The sequence below is a fragment of the Macaca nemestrina genome, chromosome 8 (genome assembly GCF_043159975.1).
Source record: "Macaca nemestrina isolate mMacNem1 chromosome 8, mMacNem.hap1, whole genome shotgun sequence".
Classification (NCBI taxonomy): domain Eukaryota; kingdom Metazoa; phylum Chordata; class Mammalia; order Primates; family Cercopithecidae; genus Macaca; species Macaca nemestrina.
This window is the reverse complement of record NC_092132.1, coordinates 54,327,804-54,346,433: the sequence shown is the minus strand read 5'-3', so window position 1 is coordinate 54,346,433 and position 18,630 is coordinate 54,327,804. Positions and strand designations below refer to the sequence as shown.

General features: G+C 34.9%; 1 protein-coding gene across 1 annotated transcript in view; it reads right to left on the bottom strand.

The window, feature by feature from the left end:
* PIP4P2 (phosphatidylinositol-4,5-bisphosphate 4-phosphatase 2) overlaps positions 1-18,630 on the bottom strand; it is a 49,924-nt gene that overhangs the window by 10,135 nt on the left and 21,159 nt on the right. The window contains exons 3-5 of the mRNA XM_011768281.2: positions 18,278-18,384; positions 16,523-16,646; positions 6,898-6,950 (exon numbers count right to left, since the gene is read on the bottom strand). Of these exons, the coding sequence (XP_011766583.1) occupies positions 6,898-6,950; positions 16,523-16,646; positions 18,278-18,384 (284 nt within the window). The remainder of the gene's footprint in view (positions 1-6,897; positions 6,951-16,522; positions 16,647-18,277; positions 18,385-18,630) is intronic.

The window sequence follows — 18,630 nt, the reverse complement described above, 5'->3', positions numbered from 1 at the left end:
CTAGTATTGGCAAGTACCTTCAGGATAGTCCTGGTTGTCACTTAATCTTAATTTTTGGTCCCTGGGGATTTTCTTAACTGTCATATGAGCTGAGCTATGCATTTAAAAGGATGATTTTTACAGTTAATTGGCTTTTTATATTACTGGATGTGAAAGTCAAGGGCATATACAAAAATGTGGACAGTGAATCTCCAAGCTGAAAAGACCATTCAATGCTCTCAAACATGTAACTATTCACTCTTCAAATTATTAATCTTTCGCTTCATAAAAATACCTTATGAAACACTAGGATTATGAAGAACACCGGGAAAATGCTAGTGTAGCTAGTGCTATAGGAATTTATAAGGGGAAAAGGTGGCAAACAATGTTCTTTATGTTACAATTTTCAGACAAGGCAGCCAGAGATGGCTTTATTACACGAGACTTAAGGATGGGTAAAATGTGAATAGATGGGGGAGTAAGTCATTTCAGCTGATGACATTAGAATTGTTCAGGTGTGAAGAGAAAATGTGTTCAAGGAACAAGCAGCAGAATAATCCTTCTGTCACAGAAGGTTTCTACCAATGAATAGTAGAAGCAAGGGATGTTTCAGCTAATTTTTGAGGTTAAATAAGGGTTTCTAGGTATACAGGGGTGAGAAAAGGAGTAGCCAGGTCATTCTAGGTCCAGCAGGATAAGACTCAGGAACAGAAGAAAGAAACTGCATAATATGTTTGTAGAAGTAGAAGTACAGTTTGTTGGGGTAGGAACAACTAGGTTGTGTGTGTAGAGATAGAAGAAAGCAAAGATATCACTAGAAAAGTTAGGCAAAAACTAACAGAAGTTTGGAGTTTTATTTTGGATTTTAGGCAATGGGCTGATAGCAAACCATATGGTACATTTATGCCAATAAGTAAAAGAAGTCCTCAGAATAATTTATATGAAACTAAATATACAAACCTAAAATAACAATGGAAATTGTACCTCTTCAGGTTGTGCAGCATACAACTTGCACAACTGAATGCCATGGCTACAAAATTGGGAGCCACTAAAAGATGTGATGCCAGAGAATCTAAAATGATATATGCATTTAGGGACTACTACTCCAGTAAATGAATAGATAACTGCAGGATTGGAGGTCAAGAGATAAATTAGAAAACCAATGCAATAGTTCTGGTGAGAGATGCTGAATACATGAACTAAAGTAGAAATCATGAGAATAAGAGGATAGAATTAAAATGTCAAGGGACATAATTGATAGGATATTACCATTTAAATATGGAGAATGATGAAAATACATTAATATTTCTTGGTTGGTCAGTCGGACAGACAGGGTGACATTCATTAACATAATCTTTTTCTAGAAATAATGTGGGGTTGAAAAAGAAAATAATATATTTATCAATACACATGGGAGACTGGTTTGCAGAGTAAGGTGGGAATGTTGGGTCAGGTTGTGTTTGAAATGACCATGAGATACCAAGTTGAAATAACTCTATGTTAGATAGCGAATAGAGATAGTATATTTACATCTGAAGCTCCAAAGAAATATCTGGGGTCAATTAATGGCATCTAAATGACATAGGAACCTAAGAGAACACCCGGATAAAGTGCAGTCAAGTTCCAACTTTGGAGAATAGCAAAATTTAACAACTTGGAAGAGAAAATAAAGCCAACAAAGAAGAGTTGTGAGAAGTAAGAGAAACTCAGAAGAAAGCAGTATCTGGAAACCAAGAAAACAAATTTTAAGGAAAAGAAACCATTGTAGGCTGGGCGCGGTGGCTCACGCCTGTAATCCCAGCACTTTGGGAGGCCGAGGCAGGTGGATCACGAGGTCAGGAGATTGAGACCATCCTGGCTAAGACAGTGAAACCCCGTCTCTACTAAAAATACAAAAAATTAGCCAGGCATGGTGGCGGGCGCCTGTAGTCCCAGCTACTCGGGAGGCTGAGGCAGGAGAATGGCGTGAACCCGGGAGGCGGAGCTTGCAGTGAGCCGAGATTGCGCCACTGCACTCCAGTCTGGGCGACAGAGCGAGACTCTGTCTCAAAAAAAAAGAAGAAAAGAAAAAGAAAAAAGAAACCATTGTATTAGTCAGGGTTCTCCAGAAAGCCAGAACCAATAGGAGATAGATGATTGATTGATTGATAGGATAGACAAGAGGCAATTTATTAAGGAAACTGGTTACTGGGATTATTGAGGCTGAGAAGTCTTGCAACAGGGGATCTGTAAGCTGGAAACCCTGGACTGTTGGTAGTGTGGCTCAGTCTAAGTCCAAAAGCCTCAGAATCAGGGAAGCCAGCGGTGTAATTCTCAGTCTGAGGAGGAAGGTCTGAAGAGCTGAGGAACCACTGGTGTAAGTCCCAGAGTCCAAAGGCCAGAGAGCCTGGAGTTCTGATGTTCAAGGGCAGGAAAAGAGTGTCCAAGTTCCAGAAGAGTGAAAATCGCCTTTCCACTGCCCTTTTTTTTTTTTCTATCGGGCCCCCAGCCAATTGGATGGTACCTGCTCACACTGAGGGCAGATCTTCTCCATTCAGTCCACTGATTTACACACGTGTCTCCTCTAGAAACACCCTCTTAGACATATCCAGAGTTAATGCTTTACCATTTCTTTAGACATTCCTTAATCCAGTCAAGTTGACACCTAAAATTAATCAGCACGCCCAGGATGATCAATAGTATCAAATGCTACAGAGAAAACAAGCAGGATGAGAATCAAAATATTGGAATTTATTATTGGGATGTGAATTTCATTAGAGCAAATTCAGTGACCCACTGGGGACGGATGGCTAATTGTGCCTTACTCCAGAGAGAATGGGGTGCAATAATCAAATGAAAGTGTAAGCCTTGGAAAGAAGAGACCTGCATCCCTCTGAGAAGAGGAAATGAAGTGAGTATGGATAGAGAGGTTTACGAGTATGAAATACAAAAATGAGAGAATTCACAGATAGCCTCAATTATTTCAGAGATAGGAGGCAATTCGTTGGATGAGACTTGGAGAGTTGGGGGTACTGACGTGGGGGTTAGGTCGGGGTTTAGGAGGAATAGTAGATATCTGGAGATAGCTGTTTTGGGAAATGGGGAGTCAATCGAGGACACTTAGGAATATAGAACAATTTAGATAAATTACAAAGCTATACATTTGTAAAGATCTGATGAATACAGAATTTTTTCAACTCTCAGTTATCTTGGTGAAGGAATGGAGAAGCCATGGCTATATTGATCCAAGATTTCTGCTTTGAAAAGCAGATAGATGGAATGATGATTAACCAATGTAGCAAACCTACTATTCTATATCTAATACATTGAAAATGAATTTATCATCTTCTGCCAGACACATTTCTTCTAGATCCTGCATTTTCTGTCTCAGTGAATGGTTCTACAGCCTCTCAGAAATAGGGTCATTCTTGATCCCAATCTCTCTCTCTCATACCTTCACATTCAGTCCTATCCATTCCATTTCCTTACTAGTACATCTACACTCTGACTCCTTTGTACTTTTGCACAGGTAGCTCCTTCTACAGTGTATTATCCCACCCTCTTTTTCACACAATTCTCACTCATCTTTTATAACTTAGTTCATATATCACTCTCTCCTGAAAACCTTTACTCATGATCCCTTTCCCTCTAATCTGGATTAGGGACTCTTCAAAGCAGAGCATTCTGGTCATACCTCTTTCAAAGCACTTAAAACTTTATAGTCATTAGCTATTCTCCCCGCTATGCCCACAAGACTAAATTCCTTGAAGGTGAGATTATGTCTTTTATTTCAAGCAACCAGTACTTAGCACAGAATTGTTTGCTGAATTAATGAATAATTATAAAATATAACACTAGACGGCAAAATAAAAGGATAACACTTGAGAAAAAGTCCACTATTGTTTAAAACGGCAGGAGGTGATTCACAAAAGAGTACATCAGTGATGTAAAAGAAATGATATTCAATGATAATTATCATTGATTAAATCAATGGCTCTACTAGTCATATGTCCATTATAACATTTACATAGAAACATAGTCCAAACTGTATTTCAGAATGCTACAAGTACACCTTCAGTCTGGCAGTGGCTACAAGCCACCTAATTAAAAGAACAACATCACCTTTAGCTACCATAGTACCAGCTACCATTCGAGTAAGAAATAGCAATATGAGAAAATGCCCCTTGCTCTTTGGAGCTCTACGGGAAGCTTTCCCCACACATTTTGTGAGATAAAAGCACATAACACACTTGCTTCATAGTAATAAATTTACCAACTTCTGTAACTTAAAACTAATTTTAGGATATTTGTGTTTAAAGAAATAAAATTCTGTCTCAGAATCTTACTCCAACAGATGACCCATCATTTTGTTATGAAGGAGAACATTCAAAAAGAAAAGAAATCTAGATACCAGCTAGGATTGTTCATGTGATAACAGTATTTGCACTCAAATAAGTAATGAATGGTTCGAGTCCTCCCATGTTTAGCATGTGACTCCAATTCTACAGACCTTTCTCTTAGAATGTTTAAGCTGATTTATTCCATGTGAATTTCTATATAAGTTATTCCCTAAGTAGTTGATACAAATTCTTCTTCATATTAATATACTGTCTTGTGATTTTTAATAAATCACAGAGTATTCAGACATTCAATACTTCTTTATTAGTAAAAATATTGCCATTGTATGAAAATAATTAACCAAGAAAGTCCCTTGAGCAAAATCCTTAACCTCTCTTAAGAGTTGCTGATTTGTAAAATTACAAAAATAATCCCTGTATTACAGGATTACTGTAAAGATTACAGCTAGTATATATGTATATATAAAGCAATATCACTCTGCTTAGCACACAGTCAGCTAACCACAAAGGTGTCTGCCAGGCCAGGCGCAGTGGCTCATGTCTGTATTCTCAGCACTTTGGGAGGCCGAGACGGGTGAATCACCCGAGGTCAGGAGTTCGAGACCAGCCTGACCAAAATGGTGAAACCCTGCCTCTACTAATACAAAAATTAGCCAGGTGTGGTGGCAGGTGCCTGTAGTCCCAGCTACTTGGGAGGCTGAGGCAGGATAATTGCTTGAACCTGGGAGGTGGAGGTTGTGGTGAGCTGAGATTGTGCCACTGGGCAACAGAGCTAGACTCTGTCTCAACAACAACAACAACAACAAAAAAAGTCTCTGTCTTTTCTTTTCTATAAGATCTTTATTTCCATTTTAATGTTCTTTGTGAATATATTTGCAATTTAATTTTGTACATTTTTATGAAAATACAGATAATACCCAGAAATATGTATCATCCCTATGCATATTCACATACTTTGGAGGGGGGAGTATGGATGTGTCCCTCAAGTACATATATATTATTTTGTGCACGTATTAAGGGTTTATCCACTTTGCTTCTCCATGTACAGACTTCTGTTGGATTCAGTAAGGAATTAGAATGATTAATTTCACAAATAAAAAAGAAACTTTTTTTTATAAGCTAAAACATGCTGTGAAGAAGTTATTCTTATAGAGCTATATTTAGTTGAAATCAGATCTAGCAGAGATAGAGATATTTTGCTACACATATTCTACTTTTCAAATACTTTTTAATTACCTTCTCCTATAAACCATTCTTGGGATTTCTCAACTCTCAATGTAGATAAGGTATTTATATCATACTAAGGATCACACAAATTAAAAAATGAATATTATTTCAAACCTCTTATTTTCAATAATAAAAATCGAATTGTCTAAGCATTCCAGTTTAATTTACTTTGCTTAAGTTATAATTCACATATATAAGAGGATAACAATAATTTTTTAAATTGTAATAATATTATCAAAATAGATGCTGTGCAGAAAAGAGTTAACACAGCAGGCCTGAGACTGCTAACCTTAGAAAGCCTGCTTGTAAGGTTGGCCCTTAGCTGGCATCTAGAAATTTAGATTTGGGGAAAATTCCCATCATTCCGTAACTGGTAAGAGTGGCTTATTATGTATAAATTGTTTGTGTAAACAGTATGGTTTATGCTAAACATAAATTCCATTCAAACAAGAATTTGGAATTTTGATATGTGCTAGATAGGAGGTGCCTGTGTAACCAGCGCCAGCAGAAACTTTGGGTACTAAGACTCTAATGAGCCTCCTGGTAGACAACATGGTACATGCATGGTAATAATTCACTGCTGGGATACTTCATTGGGAGGGGCCTCTTGGAATCTTGTCCCTAGTTTCCTCCAGACTTTACTCCATCTGCCTTTTCCCTTTGCTGATTCTGCTTTGCATACGTTTGCTATAATAAATCATATCTCTGAGTACAACTCTATATTAATTTATATGAGTCCCTGTAGAAAACCAAGGAACCTTGGTGTAGTCTTAAGACCCCCAACACCGATGCCATAAAATGTGTTTAATCAAAATATCTTCTATTATTTTTCATTTTATATTGTCTTATATTATTTTCATCAAGTATATCATTTAGGAATAGAGAGAAATAGGCTAAATTGTTAAGATAGACAAATAATTATATAAACGTTGCCATCAGTAATAATCTTATTAGTCAGGAGATGAAAAAGGCCAACAATTACCTAATTATGAAGTCCAGAACAATTTGAGTTTTCTCCTAGATTACAGCCCATTTTATTAATGTAAATGTTGGATTATTTGTAATGGATTATAATCTCCTAACCAGGTTACTGATAATTTTAGCAATTTCACTTCTTATAATAGAAATTGATTTTCCTTTAGGGGATGATAATCAAGCCTAATCATTTTAATTTCAAAATGGGATATACTTGTTTTAGGATGTCTTGTTTTTAGCCTTAAAAAGCATAAATATATTGGCATGCATTCACTTCACAGCATGTCTTAAAATCAAAATCTACTTAAGTGAAAATTCTGAACTCTTCAAATTTGTCTTAAGTATTTCTCAATAGTATTTCCAATGGTAGGGAACTTACATTTTTTTGCAGTGTGGGCATTTTGCCAGAGTGTTGAACCTCAGTTCCATCCACTGTAAAATAAATAAAGAGAGGAATTGAAAAGAAAAACAACTGAAAACTATCCAATCTGATAAGACATTTCTTTTCCTTTAAATGTCATCAGGGATCACAACAGAAGCAATCACCTTCTCACGGTTACATGAGCTTTTCCCTCCAACACTTCTCTCCCTCTCTTAAAATACAGTTTGGGATCCTCCTCTGAAATAGTTCCCATGACTTTTCCAATGCTCTGACGCAATCTAGGTTTGCTTTACATGAATACTGAATATAATATCATAATTGGGGTCATTTTGTTCAGTAAGTCTCAGTTCACTTCCAGGGAATAAAAACATATTTCATATACCATCAAAGTTATTTTTATTTAAGTCTTCAGGGCTGGCCTTTTAAATACTTGAATATTTAGATTCATTACTAAAATTAAACTATTCTACTTATGTGAGAAACTCACTAAGTACATAAACTAAACGAATTAGATACAGGTAGTACTGAAGTCGGGAACTGTTTTCTGTTCTGTCGTTGCCTATATAATGTAACAAAAACATACTGCTTAGTACAATTTTCTTCCTGTAAGTGTAAGTAATAAATGTGCTACCTTCCTCATATGAGTATTATTCAGATACTTGAAATGACTTACTGGTTATAGATAGTCTTTGAAAGAATATGCAATATAAATTTAAAGTAAATCTTTATCCCATGAAATACATTTTGTTCAATGACTTTCTAACAATCTTCTTATGTCTTGTTTGCTTTTCTATATACCTCCTTATAAAGGGTGTATTTCCTTGATAGTTTGGGGAAATTTTCTTTAAGCACTTTGGCAGTTTATCATCAAAACAACTTATTTTTATTAAAATTAAGTTTCATTTGGGAATCTAGGCCATCAATTTTTCTTTTCAGAAGGCTCAAATTCTAGATACAGAGGTTTCAATAACTTGTGGATATTCAAACATTTTCTACACAATAGAAGATATCTTTTAGAATATATCTGATGCATACCTTTTTCTTTTATGATTAAAGAAAAGAACATATAAATTTGGGTTTCCTAAACTCCTTTCTCTTCATTTTTATTTCAAATATCATGAAATTTAGTTAACCTTGTTATGATCTCTTTTAGTCACAACAGGAACATATAGTCCCAAGATAAATTAAAGAGAAATAAAACTTTACATGAATGTTCACTCTCTTTACAAAATGATTATTTTTAAACATCTGCAAATGTCAAACCAAGGGCACTTATTTTTCAAGCAAGAGTATTTCTCTCATTACTTATAATGACAGAATTACTTATAATATCAATTTGTAACAAGTTGATTTATTTTAAAACTGCTCTTAAAGTAAAAATTCTTGAGTTAATGTGCTAAACAGATACTAATATAGATTTCTACAGAAATTGGTACAGAACATTAAGCAGTGGAAGAATATAGAACTATTATTAAGGGCTTCTTTATGTTTCTGTAATAGGCTTAGGATAGTTACTGAACTTGTGATGTCATTTCAAATGTTATTTATAAATAACAAATTTAAGTTTTTCATAGTTAAAAGAAGCAAACTGGTTTGAGAAGGCAATTATGAAACCTTTGAGTCAAGAGTAACTCAAAATCCAAGACTTAGCCTAACAGACTAACATAGGAATTTCAGTATTTCAGATGACCCCTAAAGAGACTGTTTAGTCCACTGTTATCATTTTATAGTGTTTTTCATTTTAACACAAATTATGCATGATAAAATCAATGATAACTGACAAACAGTGGGGACTTTATTCTGTATTTAATGTATTACATTGCCAGCAACCTACCACATCTGGTTTTGCTGTTATCTGCAAGTACTCACTTAAATGGAGCAGACTAATAACAAAAAGCATCTATTATTAGAATAATTTTCTTTTAATTTATCCAAATGAACACCAATTCTTATGCTTTGGAAAAGAAGTTGACTTAGTACTATTCTCTCATCTAAAATCTGGCCTCTGGATTCTTAAAATTTTATTGCCAGACCTTAAGTCCCATTAGACTAAAAAAAAAAAAAAATCTTAATTGTATCAGCAAGATTAAAAACAACTTCTCTAAAACCCAATCATTTTTAGTAGAGATCTTCTAATATTTGACTTATTTCTAACTATTCTATAATATGTAATGGATAAATTGAGTTTCCCCAAGATATATTTTGGAACTAATCTTAGAAGATTTGTTTAAAAAAAAAAAAAGCTATATTGCTTAAAACTACTAATTTAATTTTATAGTATCTTACTGAGATAGATAGATAGATAGATAGATAGATAGATAGATAGATACATGCATACATACATACATACACAGATACATAGATACAATAGGCAACTGGTAACACTTTGAAATATGTTCAAGTTAAAACTGTTATCCCCCCCTGCTATGGCACCCATTTGTCCCTAGATACAAATGAAAAAAATCTGATCCTGCCTGAAGGTACTAAATTGGCCCACTTCAGGGTAAACTTTGAACCAAGTTGTGTTCGCTTTTATTAAAGCACAACAATCCTCAGTCAGTGTTGATTGACAAAGTACCTGGATATGCCTTTCATCAGCAACAGAGACCATGGGCCCTACAGAAAAGTAATAGTAAACTCTGCTGTTCAGCTGTGTTAAGAAACTTCTTTGCATTCATGGAGAACTAGCTAAAGGCTTTATAAGTCAATTCATTCTTCTGGGAAATTATTTTTCAAACAATGCCCTTCAAATCACCACTCAGGCGAGATGATCTCAAAATGGTTTGGAGGGTAAAAAATGTTTGGACATACAATATAAAAACTCCCTCTTAAATATATACAATGGTACATGCTAAAACTGCTAAAGAATATCCTATTTTAAATTCTGTTTAATTTTTTAATCCTAGCAATTCCCAATGAACATGGAACTCTTTACTCACAAACACCTGTTACTAACCTATAAAATGAATTTGCCATTGAATACACTTTGGAAGACACAAATCTAGCTTTTTTAAATTTATCCATGGTCCCAGACAGGCTATGATATGAATAGTGTAAATATTGTGAATTCCTAGAAAACTTAACTTCAGCATTATAACACTGGTATATTAAAAGATATTATTATAAACAGAAGGAAGCTGTGAGAATATAGAGAAGCTATTCTCTAGATTGCATATTACTTCAGCAATTGTGTTTTTTTCCGGGGGTAAAATATCAAAATTGAATTATTTTTAAGTATAAATTTTTTAAAATGATAAAAGCCTTGTCACACACAATAGTTCTTTTATCTTAATCCTTGAGAGAATTCTCTTGCAGGAGAGAGAGAGCTCATTATTTCAGGAAAAGCATTTCCTATGTGATCTTTTCAATAAAATATCTTGAATATTTTGTCACAGGTCATATTTTCTTCTTTTCTTTGACTCTAGAAAACTCAGCTAAGATTCAGCCTAGTTTTATCAACTGTATTAGACTAAATATTAGCATACTTATATTATGCATGACTTCAGGTTTTTTTTTTTCCTGCCCTACTTATTATTTTTCCTGATTTTTTTCACATTTTATTTTCAATCATATTGAATTTAATGTATCTTGTAACTTATTTCAATTGCTTTGAACCTTGCAAGCTAAGTCTAAAACAAAGTAGGAAATGAGTAAATGAATTAACCTAATAATTAACAGTGTGAAGGGCAAATAACATATTATGGAGAATATAAGATTATTCAAGATCAGCATAATAATAAGGATAAGGCTCCAAGAACTTTGTAGTCAGTGTATTCTTCATAACACTGAGCATCTCTCATTAATCCAAAGCTCTCAAAAGTAACCAGTACCTCTCCTATAGGTGTGTACAGTGTTCCCCTAATCATCAAAAACTTTATTTTCTAGAAAATTTTGAAATCATCTTTAAATATTGTATTTTAATCCAAAACATCTTTTCTTGCTAAAGAATTAAAGTTTCAAATCATAATTACTCTGCTAATATGATAATATGATTCACTTGCCTGCACTGAATGTTAAGTAAGGAAGAGCCAGCTTTAGAAGTTAGTCCCTGAAAGAGCCAGCTTTAGAAGTAAGTCTCTGGCTTGCACATTACTTTAGTAATTTTCTTCTTAGGGAAAAATATCTAAATGTATAAATTACTTTTTAAAACCATGGCACATACATATCTATCTAAACTCTCAATTTAGAGCATTCTCTAGAATTCATTGCCAGATGATTCTAAAAATTAAATATAAACCTTTATAACGATTGTCTTTTTTATTGTTCTTTTTTCCTCATTCCCTTTTCTACCCTATTAATACAGTCAATTCTCTCTCAAATTCTTTATTCTATTCTTGACTATCATCATCACTTTCCTGAAAAATAAAAGCCGAAATTCTAGCCTTGTGCTTCTTCAGGCTTGTGTCTTTGCTATCCATTCGTCTCCTATCAGATTAGAAAATTTCATGAAAGCAGAGACTATGCTTCCTGTTCACCCGTTTCCCTAGCACCTAGCTCAGTGCCTGGTACACACTCAATATATATATAATTGAATAAATAAAATCATTCCTTTTGTAACGTGGCTACAAGGATTATCCATGGCAAATATTTGGAATATAAAACATAACAGGAAAGAATGCAAGGTAGCTGTGGAAGGGAGATCTCCAGAAGTAGGTTGAAACAAATCTATATTGAAGATTTTAAAAGTGTTACTTCCAAAAGTTTGTTCACATATGAAAAAGAAAATAACAAATATGCTTTATATATTTAATTTAGTTAATTCATTTAATATCTATTGGTAACTATAGAGTGTGTTAGCTTATATTAAATCAGTATATACTGATTTTTGTTTATTTATTTTAGAGAGAGGGTCTCATTCTATCACCCAGGCTGGAATGCAGTGGTATGAACATAGCTTGCTGCAATCTCCAACTCGTGGGCTCAGGTAATCCTCCCACCTCAATCTCCTGAGTAGCTACGACTATAGGTGCATGCCACTACCCCTGGCTAATTTTTAAATTTTTTGTAGAGGTGGGGTCTCTCTGTGCTGCCCAGGCTAGTCTCAAACTCCTGGCCTCAAGCAAGCCTCCCATGTTGGTCTCTAAAAGCACTGGAATATCAGGCATGAGCCACCATGCCCAGCCTATAGTGATTTTTTAAAAAGAAAGTGGTTACCTATCCCCACCAAGTATATTTTCTAATTTATGTACTTAGTCACGGATTTAATCAATAATATATAAATGTAACAAAGGAGACTTACCCTACTAAATCAGAAAAATCCTAGCAATTCTGGTTAAATATAGTAAATTGAATAAATGCATGCATTTCCATTTTTTTCAAACCTGACTAAAATAATAGTAAATGAATTTTGAAATGTATAATACCATAAGGATAAAAAAAGATGGAATATGACTTCAGATTTTTGGACAATGGAAAGCAGATGGACTTCGCAACTCACTTAGTGAAAGGGATGTTGAAACTTGACTACCTACAGAGAGGTAAGTCAATGACGGCAGGCTGCTTCACACTGAAAGACCCAGAATAGGTCAGCTATTGCTGACCTATACTTTTAAAGGTAGAGGTTGGGGTAAGGATAAAGTAGGAGTATCACAATCCCAAGTTCATTGCAGCATTATTCATAAAAATCAAGATATGGAAACAACCAAATCTCCATCGACAGATGAATGGATAAAGAAATTGTGGTATACGCATACAACGAAATATTATTTAGCCTTAAAAAGAAGGGAATTTTGTCATTTGTAACAACATATATTAACCTGGAAGATACTACGCTAAGTGAAATAAGCCTGACAAGGAAGACAAACATTGCATGATCATGCCTATATGTGGAATGTAAAATAGTTTAATTCATAGAAGCAGAGAGTAGAATGGTGGTTGCCAGGCACTGAGGTGGGTAAGGAATGGGGAGATTTTAGTCAAAGAGTACAAAGTCTCAGTTAGGCAGGCTGAATAATTTCTGAAGATCTGATGTACAGTATAGTGACTATAGTTAACAATATTGTATTATATACTTGAAATTTACTAAGAAGGTAGATCTTTAGTGTTTTTACCACAAAGACACACACACACACACATACACACACAGAGTAATCAAAATGCTAATTAACTTGATTGTGGTAATCATTTCACAGTATAGATGTATATCAAAAAATTAGGCTGTACACCTCAAATATACAATTTCTGTTTGTCAAATATAAACCAATAAAGCTGGGAAAAACACAGAAGTATTGATTGTAAATTCTCACAAAACTAGAAAATCACCCTTCCCCAATACATTAAGAGAAGAATGATTTATTCTGTAGAGAAATTCGACTACAGAGCTTGTGGACCAGGAACACCGGGCACAGAAGGCGGCAAGAACAAAAAGTCACTCTAAAATTCAATTAATGTCTACTGTCTGAAAAGTGGGTAAGAGCTTCACCCCTATTACCTCTCTTAGCTCCTAAAAGGCTGTCTCTCAGGCCTATCTCCTGCAAGAGATTAGAGGATCCTTCCCCAGAGAAATCTGCCCTAAAGAAAAAAAGACCAATTGATACTAATAGCTGACAACTTTACAAAGTAAGAAGAGGAGGAGGAGGAGGAGGAAGAAGATAAGGGGGAGTGGAAGGAGGGGGAGAAGGAGAGAGAGGAGGAGGAGGAGAAAGTTTTCACCTATCCCCTGCCTGCATACATAGAAACTCCAATCAGTGACTTGCTCTCAAATATAAACTTCTGTGTAAAACTTCTATCAAAAGAAAAACAAATAGAGAAAATAGTGAGAAAATAGAGATAAGGCATGAAGAAGAACAATACCTCAGAAAAAATATAATTAATAGCTTCAGAAAGATGTTTGAAATGCTTGTTCTTTGGTACCATAAACATAAATTTAAATTTCTCAGCAAGGCCATTTTTATACTTTCTGCAGAAAGGGTACACTTGCCAGCAGTTTTGCCACAAGAGTACACTGAATAAAGAAGACAGGGTCATTTATAACATGACACGTCTACCTTACTGCTGTGTCTGGTTTCCATTGGCTGGAACAGGGACTTCACATTCTGTATTTGTCTTGATTGGCTAGCAACTTAGAACTTTTTAAAATAGGCAAAGGCAGAGGAGAACAAAGGAAGGAGGAAGTAACTTGTGGAATGCTGAGAAAGATAAAAACACCTTCAAATAAAAAGAGGAACAGACTATGACCTAATGCTTGCTTGGACCAGTATAATCATGCCAGGGCAAATATTTAGGCTACATTGTAGGAGCTAAGAACATAAAGTACGTTGATTTCTTTATTACGGCTAGCAGATATTTAAGAATGTTAGCAGAGGTCTTTGAATAAATTTTGCTTCTAAGAAAAGTTACTATTTACTCCTAATTAGACAGGGAGGACAGTCTTTGAAGAGGAACCTCTACTTTATTTTTTAAAAGATATCATGAAAAAGGAATGCTATTAAAAAATCAGAGCACAAAGGCTTCTAGAAATTAAAAATTAAGTTAGATCATCTGAAATTAAAATTTTAAATTAAGATGAGGAGATATAATGAAGAAGTTTCCCACTAAATAATATTTAAAAAACAAAATTAAAAACAAAAAAATGGAATGGACAGTAACAGGGCCCACTGAATATCCAAATGATGAGTTCAAAAAGACCCTCACTAAGACACAGCCTCATGAAATGTCAGAACACTGAAGAAAATGAAAGAGGAAAAAGAAAAAGAAGAAAAAACATGTCACATCAAAAGGATCAGGTATCACAATAGCAGTTGATCTTCTCATTTAACAATGGAACAAAGACTTTAAGTTTCTGAAAGGTGACAACTGGCAACCTAGAATTGCATATCTATACAAATTATAAAGTGAATGTAAGATCACATTAAAAACTACTTAAGATAAAAAGAGTTTAAATATTTTTCCCTGCATCTTGTCTCAGAAAGCAGAGTAAATGTGCTCCACCAAAATGAAGGAATAAACCAAAACTGTGAGGATGGCATGGGATCCAACACAGGAAGGAGGTAAAAGGAATTTTCCTGATGATGGTGAAGGGAAGGATGACAAATATGTAGCAGGAAGCCTAAATAATAGATTCCTTGATGCATTTAATTATAATAATAGGTATTTTATAGTTCTATACAAGAATATGAGAAGAATGAATGATTTACACATAGAAAATTAAATCCAAAGGAGGGGGCAATTATTTATAAGTCCAAGGAAATGTTAAAATCCATACACAAGAAAAATGTACCATATTGCTTGGTTCATCTGTGAACATAATATACCTAATCATAAAAATTGTAAGCACTAAGTATTAATTAAACAAAATGTTGCAATTTGGGAGTATGAAAGCAAGGAAAGGAATATGAGTGGGAGGGCAGTATGAGTGCTAAGTTCTCATCTTGCAGTTTACTAGTTAGTGGGTAATGTCTAAAATTGCTTAATCAAATAGAAAAAGGATAAGCAAGCAATTTAAACACATAGAAGTCTGGCCAACCTTGTGTAACCCCATCTCTACTAAAAATACAAAAAGTAGCCAGGTGTGGTGGTGTGCACCTGTAGTCCCAGCTACTTGGGAGGCTGTGGCAGGAGAATCACTTGAACCCGGGAGGCAAGGGTTGCAGTGAGCTGAGATCACACCACGGTACTCCAGCCTGGGCAACAGAGTGAGACTTCATCTCAATAAATAAATAAATAAATAAAAATTAAAAAATAAACACATAGAAGTGACTATCAATAAAGCAGCTGAAAGAGTTGAAAGCATTTTAGGAACAGTAACTGGGGGTCAACTAAATGAGAAGACTGCAGTCCCATTTGACATTTAGAACTATATACATAAAGTTCTTTAATAAAAGTAAAATTACAAATAAAAAGCAAATCACTTATATTTTCTTAAGCCCATTCATGTCTTAGTGACAAGAGTTTTTGTTTATAGACTCCCATGTGTATACTCTGATAAATATTTTTCATATTCAAGTTCTAAAGAAAATCTTTTGTCTCCTATATGGGCTGAACAATAAAAGAAAACCTGTCCTTATCCTTCCTGACAGGGTAAGTTAATTATGAATTTAACTTTTAAAAAATCAAACTAAGTTTAAGTTAGAAGTAGTAAAACAGAACTTCTATAACTTTTGCTCATATCAAATTACTTATACTTTCTTATTCTTTATCTAATGGTTTTACCTAATTATGGGTAACAGTGTTAACTCCCTTTGCTCCAAGAATAATTTACAAAAGTCAGAAAATTTTTGATAAATTATGATTCAATTTTTCCTGAATCTAGAAGCCATGAAGCAAATCTACTGCATGAGACTGTGCACTTTGACCTCTGCTGAGCAGGTGAGAGCAGAGCTAAGACTCAGCTGCTCACCAAGCCAAGATGCTCATGGAAATAAGCCTGCGCACAATTTCTCATTGGCCTACATAGAGAGGATCCTTTTTGCAACTGGACCTATCAGAGCACGTACCTTTTATCCAGTTCACAGAAGATGCTCTATATCCTAGCTGCACTTCTGATTGTCTGCCTAAATAAGGCTCTATTTTAATATTTTGATTAATTTGCATTTGGACAAAACTGTAAGACTATGACCAGTGGTCTAATCTGTAAGATCATGACCTATATTTACAGATTAATAACAAATGTCCAGTGACTTACCAGGAATGTGTTTCCACAGTGCCCACACACAACCCTTGTACCTTCTGGTTGGATTGGCAACGCAGGTTGAGCTGGTTGTTCTTCAGAAATAAGCATTACTGGGCCAAGGTTAATTATCCGTCTACTATGAAAAGAGAAAGGAAACAACTTCACTATCCCACAAATGGATTGAGAGCAAAACCTGTAACATAAGGCCAGAAATATGAAATGTGTTATACTTGTTTTATAAATTAAGTGAATGAAATCTCAAGCTGGAGGCAAAACTACAGAGAGTAGCAATAGTCAGTTTTTCAAAAGCAAAATATGAGTCTTTCTGTACTTGGGACAGAACAATATATTGTAGCATTGGTCCTAATCAATGGCAACCATTTAACTGCCATTTCCAAGTTTTTATAAGTTCAAATCAGAAAACAGTTGTTACCCTTCCCTATCTAGGAAGCCAACTTGAATTTGGTAGAAGACTGACTAAGTTAAAAATATTCTACATCAACAAAAATCTGTGTGCCATGAAGGCACCGAAGGGCTATGTTACAACCAAATTTCTCTGAGCAGTGTGATATTCCTTGATGCCTATTTAATCAGAGATGAAAAGAAAGCAAACAGGATCCTCCTTTCATTTCTATTCTCTAGTCTATCATTGGATAGGGCTGTACATGATTCATGTAATGGTCAAAAAGCCAGAGAGATCACAGAAAAAAAACAACACAAGTAAGGCCTCTATATACTTGTATCTGGGTACATCCATAATGGTACTGGGCATGGGTGAATAATTCCAGAATTTATTGCACATATACATTCAGCAGAGATTAGTATAACATATAGTGAGATACACAAAAACAACTAAAACACTTGCAGGTAAAGATTAATTATATCAAAAGTAAACTAACTGATTTTTTTTTTTAAGAGATGGACCAGGCATGGTGGCTCATGCCTGTAATCCCAGCACTTTGGGATCACTTGAACCCAGGAGTTCAAGAACAGCCCGGGCAACATGGTGAAATCCTGTTTCTACAAAAAAGATACAAAAAATTAGCTGGGAGTGGTGGTGTGTGCCTGTAGTCCCAGCTATAGTGGAGGCTATAGTGGGAAGGCTATAGTGCAGAAGGTAGAGGTCACAGTGAGTCAACTCTTTGAGATTCTTCCCGTTGAGACACTGTGTCAAAAAAGAAAAAAAAAAGAGAGACAGACAGATGGGGTCTCACTCTGTTGCCCAGGCTGGAGTGCAGAGGCACAATCATAGCTCACTGCAGGCTTTAATCCCTAAGCCCAAGTGATACTACTGCCTCAGTCTCCCAAATAACTGGGAATATAGGTGCATGCTGTCACACCTGGCTAATTTTTTGTAGAGATGGGGTCTCACTATGTTGTTCAGGTTGGTCTCAAACTACCAGCTTCAGGTGATCCTCCCACCTCAGCCTTCCAAATTGCCAGGAATACAGGCATGAACCACTGGCCTGACCTCATTATTTTTAAATAAGTTCAATAAGTCATTGATTTATTATAGTGCATTAAGTACTTACATAACACGAATAAAACATTCATTGCTCATTTAAGAATATTATATCCCACAAATATCTATGACTAAGTTCAAACTAAGATTATCATTTCTTTAACAAAAAAAAAAAATCTAGATTCTGGAATGACTTTGAAAACAAACACTCTTTCTAGAACAAAGCCTGGCCCATAAAGAACCTTTAGTAAATACTTGTTGAATGAACAAATGAATGAATGAATGAATAAATCTTTATCTCTTACCAGTTGGGTCTTGGGCATCCTATTCGCCGAGATGTGTCCTTACAAATGAGAAGACAATTACAAGGGCATCTAACATATTTCTTCCCTGTTGGGGGGTTTTTGATTGGCTGGATAAGGGAAGAAAATGCAAACACAGCAATTAACCAAAGTACAGATTGTCAAAGTTTGTTTGTGTTTAAAAAGGAAAGGATTCCATTAAAACTAATGAAATACAATTGCTTTTGTGAGTTAAGGTTTTATTTTACGATTTTTCTATAAGACATATAAAGTCAAGTATTCATGTTTTGCGGTCCTTCAAGACACAATAATCCCTGGCTGACTTTTTTTTTAGAATTTTCTAAAGAGAAAAAATT